This window comes from Lagenorhynchus albirostris, chromosome 17 (genome assembly GCF_949774975.1).
Source record: "Lagenorhynchus albirostris chromosome 17, mLagAlb1.1, whole genome shotgun sequence".
Classification (NCBI taxonomy): domain Eukaryota; kingdom Metazoa; phylum Chordata; class Mammalia; order Artiodactyla; family Delphinidae; genus Lagenorhynchus; species Lagenorhynchus albirostris.
Genome location: NC_083111.1, coordinates 59,682,434 through 59,703,195, shown reverse-complemented (window position 1 = coordinate 59,703,195; position 20,762 = coordinate 59,682,434). Strand labels below are relative to the sequence as shown.

The following is a 20,762-nucleotide window of genomic DNA, read 5'->3' as shown; positions in this document are numbered from 1 at the left end:
GCTGCATGATCATATACACTTTGTGAATAAAAATGATTTTTTACTACTGAGGTTACCCAGTTTTTCCACAGGAGAATAATAAATAGTCACATGATTTCATAGCCACTGTAGGTTGTATTCCATGGTACAGTGATTCTGAGGCATCATTTGCAACCAAATGTCCTAAGTTTTCAAGCTAAGTGTGTGTGTGTGTGTGTGTGTGTGTGTGTGTGTGTGTGTTTGTTTGTGTGTGTGTGTGTGTTTTCTTTTTTTTTTTTCCAAGAAGCAGACATGCTTTTAACATCAGCGGTAAAGATATTTGTTTACAAAATATGTCTATCAAAAATAACAAAATGATTAAAATTAATAAAGGTTTTTTTTCTTTTAAGGTTAGAAGCCCAAAGCATTTTCTTAACAGTGACACGTAAGATGCCACTTATATTTTCTAGGGGAAATGACAATGAACCATTAGAATTGTTTTTTATTTGATAGAAAAGAGATCTCTACTAAGAGCACTAATCCTAAATTTTTGTTGACAAGTGCTGCTGTCAAAAATTATATTTGGAATCAAAAATTCATAAGTTCTGACTAGGGGCTTGTATTGATGAGGTGACTTGAATTTCTCTGTTTGCTATGCAAGTTTTCAGATAATGGAGGAAGTTTTAGAAATCATTCAAGAATTTCCCAAATGGGACTCTCAGAGGATCTGAATGATACTGAGTCTCTGCAAACTTCTTTATCATTTTGACACAGTTCCCTATTTATTTTGTGTTCTGCGCTACATGACTCAGTAGTTTCATATCTATATTTGTGTTGGTATTTTATATTGTATTTTGATTATTATGCACATATATAGTGTTTGTTAATGTGTCTATTTAAAAATACTCATATTCCTTAGGCTTTGGAAATTAAGGAAACTGAAAATGGGACTTTTTCGTCTCCACGTCAGTTTTTTTCCTATACAGATCTTTAGTAACTGGAAGTCATTCTGTATTCTGGTAATCTGATAACCCATTTTGAAATGCTTTTGTTGAGCTCATCGTAATTCCATGTGATTCTAATGAAAGGCATGTGAAGGTAAAGATTGAAAGAATGAACCATAGTTGGTCCCTGTTAGAGACCCTGCTGCCGCTTTTGGGCCATCTTTAACCTGGCACCCACTTGTGTTTTTACTAAAACGGAGTTTTCCAAAATTTAAATGATGTCACATTTGAAAGCGATGCCAAGCAACAGTGTGGCAGTTTCTAAATTTTGTGAAGCTAAAATCCCTGGTTACAAGAAAGCATACATGTCACAGATGAGTAGTTAGTAATGACTTCAGTTTAACAGGAAAAGAGCAATTCCCATATGCTGATTCTAGTCTCAAACAAAGAATGTTATAGAAAGATTGCACAGTATTTAACAAGCTGTGAGTTAATGTGACAGTGTCAGTGGATCTAGTTCCAGAAGGATAATCACGTTACCATATTTCTTCAAAAATATTTAAGTTCTACAGCAAAATTGCTGCAAATGAATCCAGACTGTTCCCCACTGCACCCCATCCCCCAATTTAGGCAGTAATGCTGAGTTTAGTTAAACAGATTGCTCAGGACTGCCTTAGCCTAAGTACCTGGATACGTAACTCTCATTGTCAGACTCAACCTCAGAGGCTTGCCTCCCATGTAAGGGAGACTGAGTATAGATGAGAGCGTTACCCTTTGAACCTTAAGTATCCAAGACTTGGTTTTCAGTACATCAGTTTATCTCTTCCTGAGAGCTATAACCCATTTGGAAATAGACTATATTCCTCCACATTGATGGACATCTTAGAAGTCAGGACAGTGAAGTAAGGTTGTATTGCTTTCAAACCCTTTGGAACACGTACTGCGGACAGTCTTTGATTTGACTTGTTATCAACAGTTCATTTCCAAGGCCTTTTCCAGAGACTTGGTCTCTTGTATTTTCATATTGGCACTGTGATTTTTGTAGAGCTATGAGCTCTAACAAATGGGTGGGTTTAATTTTGAGTTGTAGGCTTGACTGTGTCCCTTTAGAGCTTAGAACTCACTCATTATTTTGCTGTTGCAAAGATTCTTAAAGGCAGGGATAGAGAGGAGCTGGGGAATGGGGTAGAGGGTCTTATTTCCTTCAGTGATTTAGAAAAAAGTGCATATTTTCTGTCAAGGGAAAAGGTAACCTTTTTCAAAATCAGAGAACATTGTTTTATCATCTGAGTCATGAAACTGTTTCTCTTTTCCCAATTACCATATATCATTGGATATTAGGAGAGGGAGGTACGTAAAATTAACAATCTATCATGAAGAATTTTAACAAAATGCCTTTTATAAAGGATGTTTTTTTCTTTGAAAACAATTATAAACTTGATAATTAAATGAGATGCAAATATGATTATATTTAAATAATGTTTTCCAATCTTCTTATTGCTTAAGACATTCCCTGGTAATAGACTGTAATTAAGGCGTTCTGACTCTATAAATATACATTCTGCTACTACTGGGTATTAACTGCTTTAAGAAGTTAAGGGCTTCTAATTTGTTAAAAGAGACAATGCTTACACTGATTACCTCATGAAGTGACATAGGCGACAGACATTCTGCTGACACTCTTTGACTTACCCTGTACTTCTAGTACACAGACTGTTTAAGAGAGATGCTGACTTAAAGCAAAAAACTCAGTGACTTTTGAAAAAAACGAAAACAAGAGAAATATAGTCAAATTTGCTTTTTTTTCTTTTTCTACCCCAAAATGTTTGGTTGACTGCTTTTTAAAAAAATCATATAATGACTGTGAATTTACCTGTTCAAGAAGTACGTCTTGCCTCCCAATAGATACTGGCATCTTGATGTCAGTTTTCATTCAGAGTATGTATAGCGCCTACCCTGTGTGCTGTCCACGCTAGGAGCCTGGAGTCTAGCAGGGAAGAGTAGAATGAAGACCAACAGTTATACCACATTGCCTTTTACAGTCTCTTGTCTTATGCATTTAATTTGTATCTGCTTCTCTTTTCATTTCCTTTAAAAACTAACTTTGTAGAATAGACACGTTACACATGTTTTACAGGAATAAAGACAATACAGGTAAACTCAAAGAGGATAAAACCTGGCTAGAACTACTCTTGATTGTGGTTTATATGCTTCTGTAATCCTTTGAGTGTGTGTGTGTAACTGTGTGTGTTTAAGCGTGTGCAGTTCTCTATTTATCCTATTCAACCTCGAAAAAGAAGCAGTTTTGCCAGGGGTTGTTTTTGGAAGTACAAGGAGATCTCTGCCCACAACTTTTTGCAAGCTCTATTACTTCAAGCCTGTAACCTGAAATTTTCTGGCTAAAAATGCAGTGTGGCTTGTGCCTAAGGGTACCTTCCTGGCCTTAATACAGATTGTCAGGTCACCTTGTTTCATGCCCTGTGCTCACTCTTCAGGTTTTCTGCTACAGTCTTAGAGGAATTGTTTTGAGTGGGCACAAAGAAGGCTGATCTCTGCCTAAAAGTGACCTGATTTTGGAGTGTTCCTACTTTAAAAACAAATTCCATCTGGATGTAGAAGAATGGGACACTTGAGTGGTGACCAGGAAGTAGTGCTGTGAAACAAAATTTTAGATGAATCTTTAGTACTTAAATCTGAGGTCTGCCAACTCTTCCCCTGTGTAGATCTGGCTTGAAATCTTTATTTCAAGGTGTGTTGTGTTGGGGTCTTCCTGGCCATGATTTTAACTACTGAATTCCATGGATCAGAATGTACTAGTTGGATCGTTATGGAGTTTCTGACCACGTTCTGAGTGAGTTCCCAGTGGGACTCTGAAGATCTGGAGATCATTTTGGAAGGCTTGTTTTTAAGTTACTTTGGAAAACTTCATAAAAGGCCGCAAGTCTAAGAACTGAAGAGTTAGAATGGAGTCAGGAGAAACAGGGCTAAAATAAAACACTAAATATGGGCAGGCAGTTCAGAAACAAACGGGTGTCAAGTAGCTAGGTTAGTTAGCTGATTAACTATTTTTGTCTTTTCAGTAAGCTTCAGAAGCTTATTCACTAAATTTCAGTAACTTCAGTAAGTCCACTCAACAGATATTTACTAAGTAGCACCTACTCATTTATGGGTACTGTAGTTGGTCATGAGACTATCAATATGAATGACCAAAGGAAAACATCGTCCAGGCAAGGATTTAAAGTTGGAAGCAGGTACATAAAATATTAATAACTCCCAATTTGAACTATAGAAAGATATAGTGACACATAAATGCTTAAATAACCCATATCATTAATGTCTTGCAAAGGTATGTCAGTAACCGCATCCTCTTATCTGAACTGGTAAGAAATCTCTGATGTTTTTTTAAAAATTCACCCTTCTTTTATGATCAGAGTTGAAGCATAGTTGATTGTCTTTGAAATACATAACATTCTTCATTTTTCACTTTTCTTCAACGAACACTTCACACAAGGTCTAGTTCAGTTTTCCTAATCTCTTCTACTTGGAAACTTCAAGTGGGTTCCTGTTTTCTACAAGTGCTCCAGCCTCATCAACTGGGATGCAAGATTCTGTCTTACTAACTTTGCAACCACATATTTTAGTAATTCAGACTCTTCCCTTGACATGTTTGTATTGGAGAGTAACCCTTTGTTTCTCTTACATCCTATTTTCTGCAGTGCTGTTTTCTCTTCCCCAGAGCTGTGCATTTCTTATTTCTTCCTCAGGATCATCTTCACTCTCATCTCCCTTAAATGTTTCCACTGCTCTTGACCACATTACATTCTTTTATTATGAGTGAAATAAATAGTGGAAATAATAATAATACTCATAAAAATAATAGCAGACATTTAGGACCTAAGTGTTTGCTTCCAAAGGAATTATTGTTTGCACTGCTGATTTTGGTGCATAACCCTATCTCATCCTGTATTGTTACTGAGATGCTTACTGTGAACTTTCTTTCTTTGATAGAGGGAGCTCGTTTCTTAGAAAGCAATAATTTTCTCTTAAAATTTCTTCTCTTTTTGGTAATCAGCAACATTGTTTAAAATATACTATGTGCTCAATAAATTTAGACTGTATGAGTGAATTAATTGATTAGAAATTTTAGTATGAAATGCCCATAAGCAGAATGTATATATGATATTCAACATTGCTGTGGTACTTTATTTTCCAGACTGATGAACCAGAATCGTTTTTTAAACCATTAATATTCTGCATTCATGGCAGAGTAAACAGGAACTTTATTGAGAATTAAATGTGAATTAAATGAGAATTAAATATCAAACTTTTGGGAAGAGATCAGTTTTCAATAGATTATACATATGCACATAACCATTAGTATATTAACATATAAATGAACATAAATTCATTCAGAATATAATAGTCCTATTTCCAGGATTATACTTAATTGCTTATGATAAGAAACTATAGGAGTAGTGGCACTATCTTATCATATGGTAAAAAAATTGCATTGAAGTCAGAGACAGTATGTTTAATATTAAATTATTTTTATCTCAGTAATGCTTTTTCCATAACATAATTATAGAGAAGATTTATCCATATCCCAGTAGTAAACACTTTGAATGAAGAGTTTATCTAAAGTTTTGTGAACATGGATGATAAATGAATTGTGTACTCTTTTCAGAAAAATAGGAATTTCCCACAGGATTTATGCTTTAATCCTTTATTTCACAGAATTGAAAATTTTAACCAGACACCACTGAAATGGCTAACCCCTCAGAACCTCCTTCAGTTCCATTAAGAAGCCACATTCTCTCTTGAGGGAGAATGGCCTTTTCCACTTGCTCTTTCTCCTGCCTGACTCCCTTAGTTCTCTGCTCTCGGCTGGCCAGCTTCTGCTCTTTCAGTTTGCACTCATTTTTCCCCCCAGGACCCTCTCTTGTTATACCAGATCTGGATCAGGCACCTCTCTGTCCTGGTTTTCTTTTCTCTGGCTAGACTGGAAGCTCACGGAGGGCAGCCTCCCTGCTTGCCTCCTTCCCAGCTTCTTCTTAGCACCTAACTCGATACCCGCAAAAACACAGGTTGAATGAATAAATGTGATGTTAATTTATTCTTCAGTATAAGTATCAGTAATCATAGCATATGGTCATAGTTGCACAAAAAAATAAGATTTAATGCTAAACGGGTACTGATGCCTGCAGATACACGTGACTTGGGTTGCTGGGAAAAACATTCTAGTAGTCGCTTGTTTGGGTAATCATTTGCAATTTTTTCATGAGAGTGAGGTGAAGGATGCACAAGGGGATAAATTATGAGACATTATTCTAAGTATAAGTTACTGAACCAGACTAAAGCGGTTCTCTTTCAAGCAATATTCTGGGTCATCAAAAAATATTCTTGAGTAGTGCTATCTTGTAACTTGTTAGCACTGTCCAAAGTATTTCCTGTATTTTTTCCGCCATTCATACTCTGAACTGTGGTCCTTACCTGCCGGAGTCCACCTCCTCTTTTAGCTCATTTGGACCATATTGATGATACTTTGTGAAGGAGAATTCCATGTTTATTTTCATAAACCAGGGCAGGATATTTGGGGACCTACAGCCTGTTTTTTTTTCCCTCCAGAATATGGTATACACTTAGTAGGCTACAATTTTCTTAGAGATTTCTGTCGTGTCTCACTTGTAATGTAATTTGTTCTATTTTAACCTTAAAACAGGGCATTCTTAATACTATAATAAGGTTAAAAGGACTGTATGTCACTCTCATGATATGTTAACTTTTTCATGAAGTCATTTTGATAACAGCATTTTATTTTCTGAATAGAACCCTGATTTGTAGCCTAAATAACCAAGGCATCATTTGCAGGTATGAGATAATAATAATATTACCAGATCCCAGTATTGTTTGTTCAGGTGAACTCTGCAGTAACCTTGATTTTGAAATAACTAGGTAAAACTGTCATTGTGAAATGTCAGGTCACAAAAAGTTCAAAAGAATCATGGAAGCAGTTAATTTTAAATAATACAACATAGTGACACTGTTTTCTAGGCATTGTGTTGCTCCTTTCTCAAACAGCTTTTCCCATCCATACCTCAACTTGTTTCCTGGAGTCAACAGGTAAATATATAGAGCATTAATGCTTTGACGTACAGGAAGCGTACAAAGCGGGGCCAGCCAACCAGTTCTTGTTCTGCTTCAACCAAAGGTTCTTAAGCTCATTTAGATGACTATATTCTCGGACTTTATGGTTCTCTTTGAGAAACCCCCTGAAATAGTCTTAAATTATCATATCACACACAAACCTGGAGCTATTTCCGTAGGATAAAATGTGATTGTATTATATGTCTGCTTGTACCTACAAAACAAATACTAAACGTCCCAGGAAATACATTTAAGAAATGCTGCATTCGAGTTTCTCTGTTAACATTTGTATGCTGCTTGTTCATTCCTTTTTGGAAGCCACGTGATAATAGAAGCCAAAGTCTTAAGAAAATATTAACCAGGTGGAAAGTTTAAAACTGATAGAATTTTACCTATTAACTTATCTTTTTTGTACAAGGTGAGAAACACCTATCATTGTTCGATGTGTGAGATGGAATACCTTATTACGTAGACTGAGAGCAACTACCTTAGATCAAGGTAGAATCTGCCACACTTCATTTAAACAGGGCATTTATTCAGCCTTATAAAAATACTCAGGATTTCAATGTGTGGATTCTCTGAAAAAGCCACAGTGTTGTTTGATTGGCTGTTTTTCATTTATTCCAATCCAGTCTTCTCAGGTAAGCAGGTTACTTTAACCCCTTTTCAATTCCAGTTTTCCTGTTTGTTAAAATAGGGCGAATAGATTCCTCGCAGGTTTCAGTGAGGACTAAATGAGAAAATTATGTGAGCCAAGAAGCAAATGGCTGGTACATAATAGTTACTCAACAAATATTTGTTCTCTTCCACCTTTCCTTAGCCTGTCTCTGTGGTCTTATGCGTGTCGTGTGTCCTAATGATACACTTAACAACTACAGATATGTGTCTTCGCTTTGCACCTTTCTGACACCCCTCCACTACAACCAGAGTCCAAGCCCAAGATCGCTCTCCTGTTTCCTTCGATATTATCTTTTCCTTTCTTAGGGTGTCTGTTGCTTTTTGCTCCTGTTTTTACCTCTGACCTCTTTTTAAACCTTTCACCCGTTCAAATCTCTTTTGCCCAGAACTCTTTAGGTTCTTCTCCCTTCATTTCTCTTTTGTTCTTTCTTCTACTACTTTGTTGCCTACTTGGCACATCTGGGCTCTTTGTGCCCTGCAACTTGGCTTGAATGGTCAATGACGACATTCCACTCCATTGGTTGGCTTGATTTGCCCATAAAAAATATCAGCTGACAGGATTCCTCTCAATGTATTATGTACTCCGTGGTCCCTGCAGAGCAATTGCTATTTCACTGAAAAACCACACACACACTTTAACTTTTTATCTGAAAAATGCATAAATCATAAGTCTGTACTTCAGTGAGTTATTACAAAATAAATACACTTGTGTAACTATCTCTCATGCCACCAGAGACATCGCTAGTGCCCTCCAAGCCCAGTTGTTGTGCCCCCTCCTCTTCTGTTCCTTTCCTTCCCACAGGAGTTAATCACTCTCCTGACCGCTCACACTTCAGATTGGTTTTGCTTGTTTTGAGGCTTTGCGTGCGGTAAAGCACAGCATTCGTAATGCATTAAAAGTATGCATTCTTTTATGTCTGACTTCTCAGTCAACATCCCGTTTGTGAAATTCATCCATGTTGTAGTATGTAATTTATTTATTTTTATTGCAGCATAATATTCTATTGTATGACCACACATTCCATTGTATGTTGCAACTTTTAAACCTGTTCTGTTGATGAACACTTGCGTTGTTTCCAGTTTTGACAGTTCAAATAATGATGTTGTGAGCATTCTTGTGAATGTGTGTGTGTGTGTGCGCACGTGCACGTGCGTGCAGTTGTGTGCATGCACACATTTTTAAATTGAACTTCTGGCTTTATGTCAGTCTAGATGCTTTAAGTTGCTAGGAGTCTGATCCAGACGTTTTAGACTTTGCTGTATTCTTTTATGTTCCAGTCTGTTCCTTTAAAAGACAGACATTTATTTATTTTTATATATTATGCTATTAGTACAGAATATTTTGAATTTTGGAATGTTAGAGGATACATGGTGAAAAATTTGTAAATAAAATTTATATATATAAATGCATGTAGTTATAGAAAATATTAATATATATTGTAAATACATTAAATACCATGGTATTCACATATAGAATAGAAATAATCATGCAGATATATGAACTTGTAAAATTCATTTTACTGACTATAGTAACATTATTATAGAATTATTACTATATAAAGTGTGCTTAATTTTTAATGAACCTTCCTTTATGTAATTCAGTTCACAAATATTTTCAGTATGTAAATTTATGTAGACATATATAGGACCCAAATCAAACCAACATAGTTGTGTGATTCACAGTTTCAAAAAACAAATTTAATAATTCTTAGTTCTCACAACTTATGCATTTATTGCTCTATGACTGTGGATCCAGAACTATGATATTTGATTTTTGTTCAGCTTAAATAATGTCAAAGTTAATACTTTGAGTCTCTGTATGTCTTGATTTGATTTGCTATTAATTACGTTAATGAGACAACTGTAGCAATATTCTAGTTTTTATTTTTGGGAGACTATCTAATGTCCAGAGATTCAGGCCTTCCTCGAAAAGATAAACACTAAGCAAAGATTTCTAAGTGTGCTAACATCCATCTATACAATAAGAACTTTTGTGAGTGTCTACTCTGGGTAGTAGGCTTGTCTCAGGGGGGAGGACCATGTTAGTAGCATTGAACTTTTAAAAAACTTGTATGTCCCTAGCCCCATTAGGCTACTACGTTTCCCTCTAATAATCATTATCATAGTGTGTCACTGTTAAGGATGAAGTGTGTTGTAGCCTCTGAGAATCGTTGATAACATATAGATATTTAAATATATAAATTCATTTTTTATCAATTTTTATTAAGTAGTCACATACATGAATGGATATATATTACTATTTTGAATTGACATTAATAATATTAATAATGGTATTTTCTGGTCTGGAGGACTTCACAGTCTAGGGAGGTAGCCTAAAGCATAAACTCATAATTACATTGTGCGTTGCAAGCACTTAAAAAGGAGGTGTGCATACATCGCCACAGATGATAGTAGAAAAGACTCAACTTTTGCTCAGGGGAATTGTAAAGACTTTGTAGAAGTGAATCCATTTAGGGACTTGAATAATTTCATAACCTTAGTGATGTGCTAGGTGTTAGGAGGAAAATTCAAACATTAGGATAACCCAGTAGTCCATGAGAATATTGGGAAGATGGTATATTTGCTTGACACAAATATAGAGCCAAGCAAGTACATCAAGTACATTTGATGGTAATCTTTGTAAAATGGTGTCTGGTAGGTTTTATTCTCTTGTAAGTTTCTTAAAGTGCTATCACTTTTATATCTATGAATGCATTGCTTAACTGTAGTTCATAAAAACATTAGGGAGTTTGTGAGAAATGCAGTGGTAAACCAATCTTGGCCCTAGACTCCTTCAGACCTAACTCTTCCATGTGCTAGGTCTGTGACCTCGGCAAGTTGATCTAACTTTTCTAAATCTTAGTTGCTACATCTGTAAAATGTGGATAATAATATTATCTTACTTAAAGAGTTGTTGTTAAAAATGAAAATCAAATGAGATAATACATTCTTGGCATAGTGTCTGGCTCACGGTAACAATACCATAGGAAATTTTTGATATTCACTAAAAATTTAGGTTATGATATACATTAACATTCACGATTGTGAACCTATAAAAGTCTAGTTCTGAATTTTGACTTCTTTCAAAATTCAGTAAGATTTTGAAGGAATTATTTGTAAAACACCTGAATCTGGAATTATATAAATATATATTTTTTTCCTTTACTCTGTTGTGACAGGTGTCCACAACAAGATTGATGGAGAAAAGAAATTACTAATTGGGGTGCAGGTGGTGAAAGTCTTTTCTAAAGGTGTGTGTGGGTATGTCTGTGTACGTGTGTTTCGATAGATTCTTAAGTTTGTATTGAACTTAAATGTGAAGATTGAGTAGATTAGCTATACAAAATATTTAATGAGTGAGCTAATTTCTGCCCTCACTGATTCTAGAGCCCCACTTATATGCATCATACCGCCGTTCTTTCTTGCTTGGTGAATGGTAAAGGAGGTGCTGTGGCGTCCACGAGTAACCTGAATATGTGGTCATCCTCTCAGACTTGGCCCTTACCGTGACCTCACCACTATGTCTGACTCTGCATTTAAAATTAACTTCAAATAAATTCCCTGTTTCACATTTACTTTGGCATCTACCCAGCCTATTTCTATTTTTAAATTTATTTTTGATCTTTTGTTTTCATCTTTGGGGGTAGGGGGAAAGCAATAGCAATAAAACAAAATCCAAGAGCCCAGCCGCCCTCTCTCTCTATATCGTTGCTCTTCTGCATCACCCAGAAACACGAACCAGACTCTGTTAAGCTATACTAGAAAGGATGCAGTCACATACTCAGTCCTAAGCCACATGTTTCCTGACTGTGGTCCAGACACTGGTGTTCTATTCTTTATTATGGGTACAGATGAATCTGGAAGCAGAGGCTCAGTTTGGGGGAATGGGATTTATTAATAACCAGAGAGGAGCGTGTGGGCTAGACGTATTCTCTCCAGTATCTCTTTTTTTTTTTTTTTTTTTGCGGTACGCGGGCCTCTCATTGCTGTGGCCTCTCCCGCTGCGGAGCACAGGCTCCAGACGCGCAGGCTCAGCGGCCATGGCTCACGGGCCTAGCCGCTCCGCGGCACGTGGCATCTTCCCGGACCCGGGCACGAGCCCGTGTCCCCTGCACCGGCAGGCGGACTCCCAACCACTGCGCCACCAGGGTAGCCCCTCCAGTATCTTCAAGCAGTTGAGAACTACTGATGCTGTAAGTTCCCTCGGTGCAGTCCTGGGTCAGTCTCTGACTGCTTTCCACACACCATAGTTCCTTAAACTCCTTGCCATATTTCTGTTCCTAAGTTTAATCAGATACATTTAAAGTTATTATAAAAGACTGAGACAAATTTATTATACAAGGTGGTAGTGTTTTAAATTGATTAACTATAGTGGACAGCATTAGAAAGAATAACTGAAAAAATAGGACTTTTTAATGCAATGATATCTGTGTAAACTGTTTAGCTCAGAGATAACACTGGGCTTATATCCATACATGCTTATGCATATATGGTTTGGACATTGGAGACCATAGTGTGCATTGATGTTATCTCCTGCCTTTTTTCCGCTGATGTTCTAGCATGACTCACCCCCTGCCATTACACATTCTTTTAAAATACTGAATCTAGATCTTTCATGATAATAGATCCTGATCTTTTAGAGTTGATAACCATGCTGGAAAAAAACCAAAACAAAACCCTTCAAAATTGTCAACTTCATATCAAAGCATCCTAGTTTTCTTGCCAAATTAATGATAGAATACTTATTTTGTTTAAAAACATTACCTATGCTTTTATTTACTATTTTAAAATATTACATATGCATAAGGCAAGAAGAGCAGCATCTCCAACTGTGCTCAGCAGAACATTAGTTTTGTTGGTAAGTGGTAGAATGTGACTTAAAGCCAAATGAGATTGGGAAATTCCAATCCAAATTGAACAGACTCCCTACTGTATAACTGCCAGGACTTTTCAGAGCTGTAATCGCTAATGTACACTGTGGATCTATGAAGAAGGGGTATAAAGTATTAGACAGTTTCCATTAAACTTATTTTGACCAAGGAACCTCCTTACATTTCTCTTTTTGACACTAATATCATGGAAAGAACGTAGAGAAAATTCTTGAATTTCTTGTCATCTGTGCTTAACTAGTTACCATAGTAAAATTCCAGATAGAGCCTAGCTAAATTTGGGGTGAGCATAGGCAGGGTCCAGAAATAATGGTTTATTCAAAAAAAGTTCCTACAGCTGAAGATTTCCAAGCCTGTTACCTACCCAAATTACGAAGGAATTCTGTGTTTACTTTATTTTTCCTTCATACGTAAAACTTTTCTCATCCTCGGAGTCAGGAAAAAGTGGTTTAACCTATTCTACTATCAGAAGTTGCTTTCCAGTTTTAAAATATTTCCCATTTAAAACAGGACGAGTTTTGTTTGAAAATTTTCAGTGTACTTAACAAAAGAGAAAAATGATTCCAACCTGTGTGTGTATAATTCGTTTTTTTGCTTTTATCAGAAGGGAAAATGATGCTAAGTTGCTTATATTAGGCATTTAGCAATAACTAGGGGGGTGTCTAAACCAAATTTCATGTCATTAGTGTGTATTCATTACACAGTGTGAAAGATATCTTTGTACTGTTTGTTAACTTAAATGAACTTTTAAAAATACATACTACACACGGAGATCAGCTCGGTGCTTTGTGACCACCTAGAGGGGTAGGATAGGGAGGGTGGGAGGAGATATGGGAACATATGTATATGTATAACTGATTCACTTTATTATAAAGCAGAAACTAACACACCATTGTAAAGCAATTATACTCCAATAAAGATGTTAAAAAAAAAGAATCTAAAAAAAAAACTAAACTAAACTAAATAAAGATCCCTGGCCTCTTGGAACTTATATATAGAGCAACACTCTGAACTTACTCTTAATTTCCTTTCATTGCCTGTATGCATTTGCTGATTCCTCGTGATATTTGTGCCTTACCTGGTAGGTACTCATTGGACTGTTGGTCTCCGATGGATGAGACCTTTTAAGCTGCTTCCTTTGGTACCTTAGGGATGAGCAAGTGGTACCTTAGTGGTTTTCAAGTTACTTACCAGAGTTGTAAGCAAAAACTGTTGAATATGGTGGCACAAATTTATGCTCCCCATCACTTTGGCTATTTTATATACACACACACACACACACACACACATATATATATATATATATATATATACACACACACACATATACATGTATACATTATGTTATGTATTATATATGACATTTGTTAAATATCATATTATGATAGATATTATATTTAACACATAGATACACGTGTGTTTAAAAAATGTATGTGTGTATATATAAAACCAGTATAAGCTCTCAATATCCTTCATGGCGATTGTTTTAATCTTGTGTCTAGTTTGGCACTCTTAAAAAAATGAGCAAAAACTTTGCCTAATACACTTAAACAATGCTTTGAAGACTGTGAACATTCTTTTTGAATTGTCATGGAATGCATCTGTTAGATTCACCATACTGTACATGTATGTTAATTTACCAAATGGATTGGCAGTGATTGACACAGATTTCTTATGGAAGGACACAGACAGCTGTAAGCCAGTTACATAGCTGGATTGAGGGAATAATTGAGATTTTCTTTACAATTGAATAACAGATTGGAAAATAGACAAAGCACCATCAATATATTAAAATTAAATTACCTTTAATATACAAAGATTTTTTTGGGCAAATGCTGGGAAGAAAGTCAAAGGCATTCCTATGGAGCACAGCACTCATTATTTTTGTTATCAGTAGAAATCTAATTTACATACAAATAAAATGTCAATTCCCATCATAACCATCAAGATAAAGAATTGCATGTATACTTTTCCATGCGCTATTCTTTTTGAATTTAAGTGCTGTGTTTGGCTCTTTGCCCATGGACCAGTTGAAATATTCTCAGTTTAACAAAGAAGAAAGGATAAAGTTGAGCCTGGCCCATGCACACTTGCAAAGTCAGATTGGCCTGTTTGAATCAACCGTTGTCATTGTAGATTATTTTAATTATTTTTTTTTTCTTGGAGAGGAATGCAAAAGGAAAAATGACTTACGTATGGGCAGTGAATGGTAACGTTTCTTAATTTGCTTAGTGAAATTGTAATCTTATTCAAATCAGAGTCTCTCACCTGTTATGAAGGGAAAAATAATGCCCTTTCTCTTTGATTTTCCATGATGTACACTTGCTCTATTTTAGTTATCCCATTTAGTGAAGTAGGCAGATGCTTCATTTTTTCAGATATATCCTACAGTTTCATTTAGACTTCTAGTATAAAGTCCTTAAAGGCAACCCCCCCAAAATTTTTTTTGTAATTTTTTTATAAGAGTAAGTACTTAATGAAATTCTTTCTCTAAGATGTTTATGGATACGTGGATACTCATTATGGCAAATATGACATTATTACTTATTTACCAGACTATCTCCTTTTACCTAGACTAGTACATTTGAAATGAGATATTTAAAATACAGAGAGCATAGCATGATGAAATAAAAGCCTAATAAAATGTGTTTGGGCCAGAATCAAAATTCTTTGAAATCGGATATCTAAATAGTGTGCATTTTATCTCAGAAAGGCTCGGGTTAGTTCTAGTGTCCAGATGACTGTTAATGGGCTTTGTGCTCTGAAGCATATGTTAATAGAAGTGATCATTATGGATTAATTTGATGTGAATTAATAAGAGATTTATTTGATGGGAGTTGTTTGAAGGTGATGACATTTAAATCTCAACAGGATTTAAGATGTCCAGAAATACCTTTAAAGATTCAGGAATAATCAATTCAGAGAGAGCAAATTAAATAGACATGGATAGCAAAGAACAGGATCTGACACTGGATTTATGAAGTTTGAAGCAGTTTACAGAAAAAGCGATCTACCATTGAAGTATTGCCCTGGAATCTGAAGAAACAGAAAACATTTAAACTCCTTCAACAATTCTTGGGTTTGTGAATTGGATAAACAGTGTTCTCTTGCATTTTATAGTTCACTTAAGCAATCTGATTTTGATCTGTATATATGGAGTAGACAGGATTCAAGTTTTTTTTTTTTTCCCTAAACCAATGAGCAAACACATATGTTCTCTAAAAACTGAACTTTATATGTTGTTCATATGGAAGCTATCTAGTTTGCCATGAGCCCAAGATTCGACCTTCCTTTTATTTTGCTATCACTTGCTTAATTCTTTAAATTCTTTGTGGGGGACTTTTGATCAAAAGAAACAATTTGCTTTTCTTTTTTCTTTCTTTTTAATTTTTTAAATAAAAGCTACATGAAATGTGTAATTAATAACTCAGTACTCTTGGGCTGTTGATACAGACAAGCCTGGAAGAAACATATATTAAGGAGAAGACTATGATATCTTTTCTTTTTGTGTAAAGCTTTGATTTTAAACCCGTGAAAGATTTATTATCTGGAAAAACAATAAGAAAATGTCATCTGGTATTATATATTATGATGATAAGAGCTGCTACTTATAATAAAAATCATACTCAGCAGAATTAGAGATTGAGATCAGATTACATAGTCTTGCTTCCCTATCTTTTTAGTCTTGTTCAGGTTTTATATATATATATAAAGATGTGTGTGTTTATATATACGTGTGTGTGTATGCATATCGATACACACACACACACACATATATATGTATATGTACATACATGAGAGAGAGAAAGTTCAGTTGAAAGTGTACCTAGTTGAAATTATTGCTTGGAAAAGTACTCAAAAGTTTCAGCTTTTTTTAGAAAGAGGAGTTCCTTATAATTTTTTCTTTACTTTTGAAAAATATCCTTCCTCTCTTAAAATGATGACAAATAATAAAATGAAGTCCTCTTGCTGGATGTGTTCAGACATAGCTGTTGTTGGATATACATGTGTTGAATGGATGAATGAAAGTTGGAGAAAATGGAAAACAGTGAATGGTAGGTGTCAGTGGTATTTATGCTACCCTTAGTTGTTGATGGCTTAATATTTTGTAATGTTTCAAGAAAATTGGGTAAAGCTTTTCTAAGGTAAAACTAAAGTGCTTAAGCTATTAACCAGAACCATCATGGAGTCTTAGAGGCAGAGTGCAGGTTAGAAATAATTTATTGTAATTCCCTCATTATACGGATAAGAGAGGCTCTGAGAAGGGATAAGGGCTTGCCCTTGATTACATCAGCTGGTGATCTGAATCAGGTTCAGAAACTGGATGTGTGATCTGTGCACCCTTCTACCTTCTTAGGTTTTGATTCTTTTCTGTGTTTCGGGTCAAGATGCCACAAAGAACATAAGAGTTTATATCTCTTACCTTCAAGGAGTTTCTCATCTAATGGAAATAAATTCTTAACTTCATTTGCATTGGATGGTTGTGTGATCTCAGCTCTCTTTTTAAATTACTACGATAGTTGTTTCCTTTGGTGGAATAATTCATTTGATTATCTATGGCAAGGTTATTTGAACAAGGTATTTCATAAATGTATGTGTGTGTATATATTTTTCTACATACATAGTTATATACATACTTATTTATATAGATGAAATAAAACTAAATAATAGTTTAAAATATCTGGATAATAATAGAAAACTTAGATTCCTTTTGCTGTGAAGGTGCCATTTTGGGAACATAAGTCACAGTCATTTATAGAAAAATTTTTTAATAGTATATTTAAGCATTTTAATCAGTGAGATGATAGTCACCAGAATTATATTTTAAGCTCTAATGCTGATTGTTTCCACTGCGTAAACCTGTCTTAGTGATACTGTAACACAGAAATAGTGCAGTACGCTATTGCTTTTTTCTAATAAATTCTTCTACCAAAAATGCAAAGAAAACTTATAGATTTAAGTTTTAGTTTAGGAGGAGATAACAATAGAAATTGAGATTTTTGCAAATGGAATGTCTTATATCTCAGTAATAAAAATTAATACAGTTAGAGCATTTTTAGGAAGCTAAATACGTTTTGAACCTGCTTAACAATCTTGGCACGTAATATGCATTCATGTGTTTGTACAGGTGGAAAATGATGTGAATGTGGGAATGCTCACTGTTACCCTCTGGTCCCCTAGCCAGCCCCCAGGTCAGTTTTTATCTCATAATTAAATAGAGCACTGAAGTTGGCACTTTTGAGCCTTGTAGTACTCATTTAGGTTCTTCAGCTCCTCCTTGCCCAATTCACTTTTCGTTCATTTTTTGCCCCATTGTCTAAATGGTTGTCTATAGTGGACCTTCTGTAACTGGCGTTTTGAACTTTTGTGGTAGTCAGTGTGAGGGATATCGCTGTACAATAGAATGAAAAAGTTTAAAACAGAGTTGGCAAAACTCATGAGTAAGGCTCATTGATGTGATTATATATATATATATATACACACACATACACACACACGTGTATATATGTAGTACATCTGTTCAATTATATTATGACCATTAATGCAGTATCTGCCTCAATAATTTCATTCAGATTAAAAAAAAGAGATGATATAAGGATGGTTGAATGCTGGTTCAGTCATAGCTTTACAATCTTATTTATCAAGAGTGAAAATATGACTTAAAAATAGCTAAAAAGATAATACATGTTATAATATGTAATGTTTCTGTAACTCTTGGTAAGGCAAGAGTTAGATCTGATGCAAAATTCCCGATGGCATTGAAATAGCTCTTTTCTCAGCCTCATGGTATATGTACACTGGTACTGGGAGTCTGGAGGAGACTAGTTATGGGTACCACTCCATGTCTTTAGCTGTGACCGTGCAGTTAGGCAAGTGCACTTTGTATCTTTTCCAGAAGCAGGCCCCCTCCATGATTACTAATTAAGATGTTTTATCCCCACCCCAGAGTAGGTAAGTATTGTGTACCTTAAGGTTCAGGGGGAGTTCGAGGTTAACTAATTTTGTCAGCAGCACAGTCTGCTGTGAAAATGACTTCTATAATCTTTTATATCATGTTTCTCCTTCTCCTGTTGCTTTATTAAAACCCAGGGGAGGGAGAAAATCTTGCCCAAGATTTACTCATGCTTTTATCAGGTATCTTTCCAGCAGCTTGCGGTGCTGGCATGTTAATGTGTTTTAGGTGTGATCCATTAAAATTGTTTACATCATTTAGGAAGGAAAATATGTTTTGTTTTGTTTTGTTTTGCAGATGTACAGATCAGCTCTCAAAATGTCTTCTGTGTCTTCTGAGCGTCTTCTAAGACAATTGCATTAACCCTCCTGCTAGTTGACTAATAGAATTAATAATTGTAAAAAAAGCACTCTAAAGCCACATGCCTTATGAAGTCAATGCTGGGTATGATTTTACAAGTATGTGATCTATTTTTTCAAGTGAAATTGTTAACTGGAAAAGTTTTTGGCACACAGTACAATGTCATGCAATCTGTTATTTGTCTTAGAGATAATAACTTGAGGGTGGGTCTGGTCTTACGGTATCTAACTTATGAGTTGCTAGGGGAGTTTCTTCCACTTAGAAGTATTGCGAATGTGCTTATATTTACATGATATGTCATTCTGAAAAATTATAGCGATGTAATTCCAGTAAAAAATTATTTTTTCTCTAACTACTTCAAAGTGTAGTCAACTAAATTAACCATGATTATTTTTAAAAGCAGCTAAAAAGAACATGCCCCTTCCCCCCAGAACAAAAAAAAATAAAACCCAAATGACCTCTCTGATACTTCTTTGAAGTTTTAGCAGTTTAACATTCTTTGCAATGTATATTATTAAGGGCCCTATTCAGTGAGTCATATGGCTTGTAAAGGTCTGTCCTTGGGTGAAAGAATGAACTGAAATTTGAAAGGATGATAATTTAATCAAATTATATTTTCTCTCAGTCACTATAGATGTTGGTTGAGTAGTTTTTAAACTATGACCCATTACTGTTCTTCATGATGATAATAAATCAGCAAGATCCAACTTTTTTGTTCTGGAAAATACATTAATTTTTTTCAATTATTGACATATTTATATCTGTTCATTTCTAAGTATTTTATCTTAGTTCCCTTGCTGTGTAAGATGTCGCTGTTTTTCTCATCTCCTTGACCTTAATATACGGACATAAACCATTTTCTTTTCATTTGAATGGAAGGATAATCTTAATGAATTGGATTATTTCATCCTTTTTTCTTCATGAATCCTGCCTTTCATATAGGTTTTTATTTTTTCTGTGTAGCCTTATTTATTTCATCTTGGTGCGTCACTGTTAGATTTTATTTATATGATGGAGGAAATGTTAAAATCCAGTGGAAAAACAAACAAACAGGAAATTCTGGAGGGAAATGCATGAAATGCGGTACCAAATCATCACATTTTTGTATGCAGGAATGACTGATACTCTATAAACTAGTATTTCCTTTTCTATAGGCCAAGTTAGAACAGTACATTTTTGACTCAAACTCTTATATTTTAGACTGTAACTTATTTCTTTTAAGCTTCCCTTTTATTCTTTCCCTTTTAGTTTTCCCTTTGTTGACCACCAGTAAAATTGCCCTCCAGTCTTCCATGTGTTGGTACAAGTTCCCAAGTTCTGGCTGTTCTGACAGAGGAATAGAGGTCTAAAATGTCAACAGCAACAGATAAGACATTAAAATGCAAACATTAGAAGATAAATTAGTTAGCCAGTGTTCCATTTTTTTTCTAACGATGGTTACCTGACTTAGTTAATTTTAGGAGCTAATGGTCATGACACCAAGGTGAAGACCATACTCCCTCCCTTGCCCCCACGCCGGGCAGGTTTACACGCCTCATGACTATCACCTTCACTGGAAACTCCAAATGGTTTTTCTTTTGGTGGTGGTTCTCGTTCCAAGTGGGAGATTCTGTGGATATTTTGATGACTAACGTTCTTGGTGTATAAGAAGAGCAGTATACTCTCTTAAGTACAGTTACACTATTTTTGACATTATTCAAGAAAGTGAATTATTACCTTGTAACTGATTCCTTATCCTGTATCTAGTGCATTATCTTGGTTCAGTGATTCATATTTCACAAATTTTGCTTGACCAGCTTTTCAGAAGCGAAGGTTTACCCATATATCCAAAGCCAG

The 20,762-nt window shown here is 35.3% G+C and overlaps 1 protein-coding gene across 2 annotated transcripts in view; it reads left to right on the top strand.

The window, feature by feature from the left end:
- Positions 1 to 20,762, top strand: part of TRPS1 (transcriptional repressor GATA binding 1) — a 253,774-nt gene that overhangs the window by 25,352 nt on the left and 207,660 nt on the right. Inside the window, exons 1-2 of one of the 2 annotated variants that reach the window (XM_060127979.1) lie at positions 17,763 to 17,805; positions 18,864 to 19,024. The exons of the other annotated variant lie outside the window; for it this stretch is intronic. Of the exons in view, the coding sequence (XP_059983962.1) occupies positions 18,988 to 19,024 (37 nt within the window). The 5' untranslated portion in view covers positions 17,763 to 17,805; positions 18,864 to 18,987. Of the gene's footprint in view, positions 1 to 17,762; positions 17,806 to 18,863; positions 19,025 to 20,762 lie in introns of those variants that run through there. 2 annotated transcript variants of the gene reach the window in all.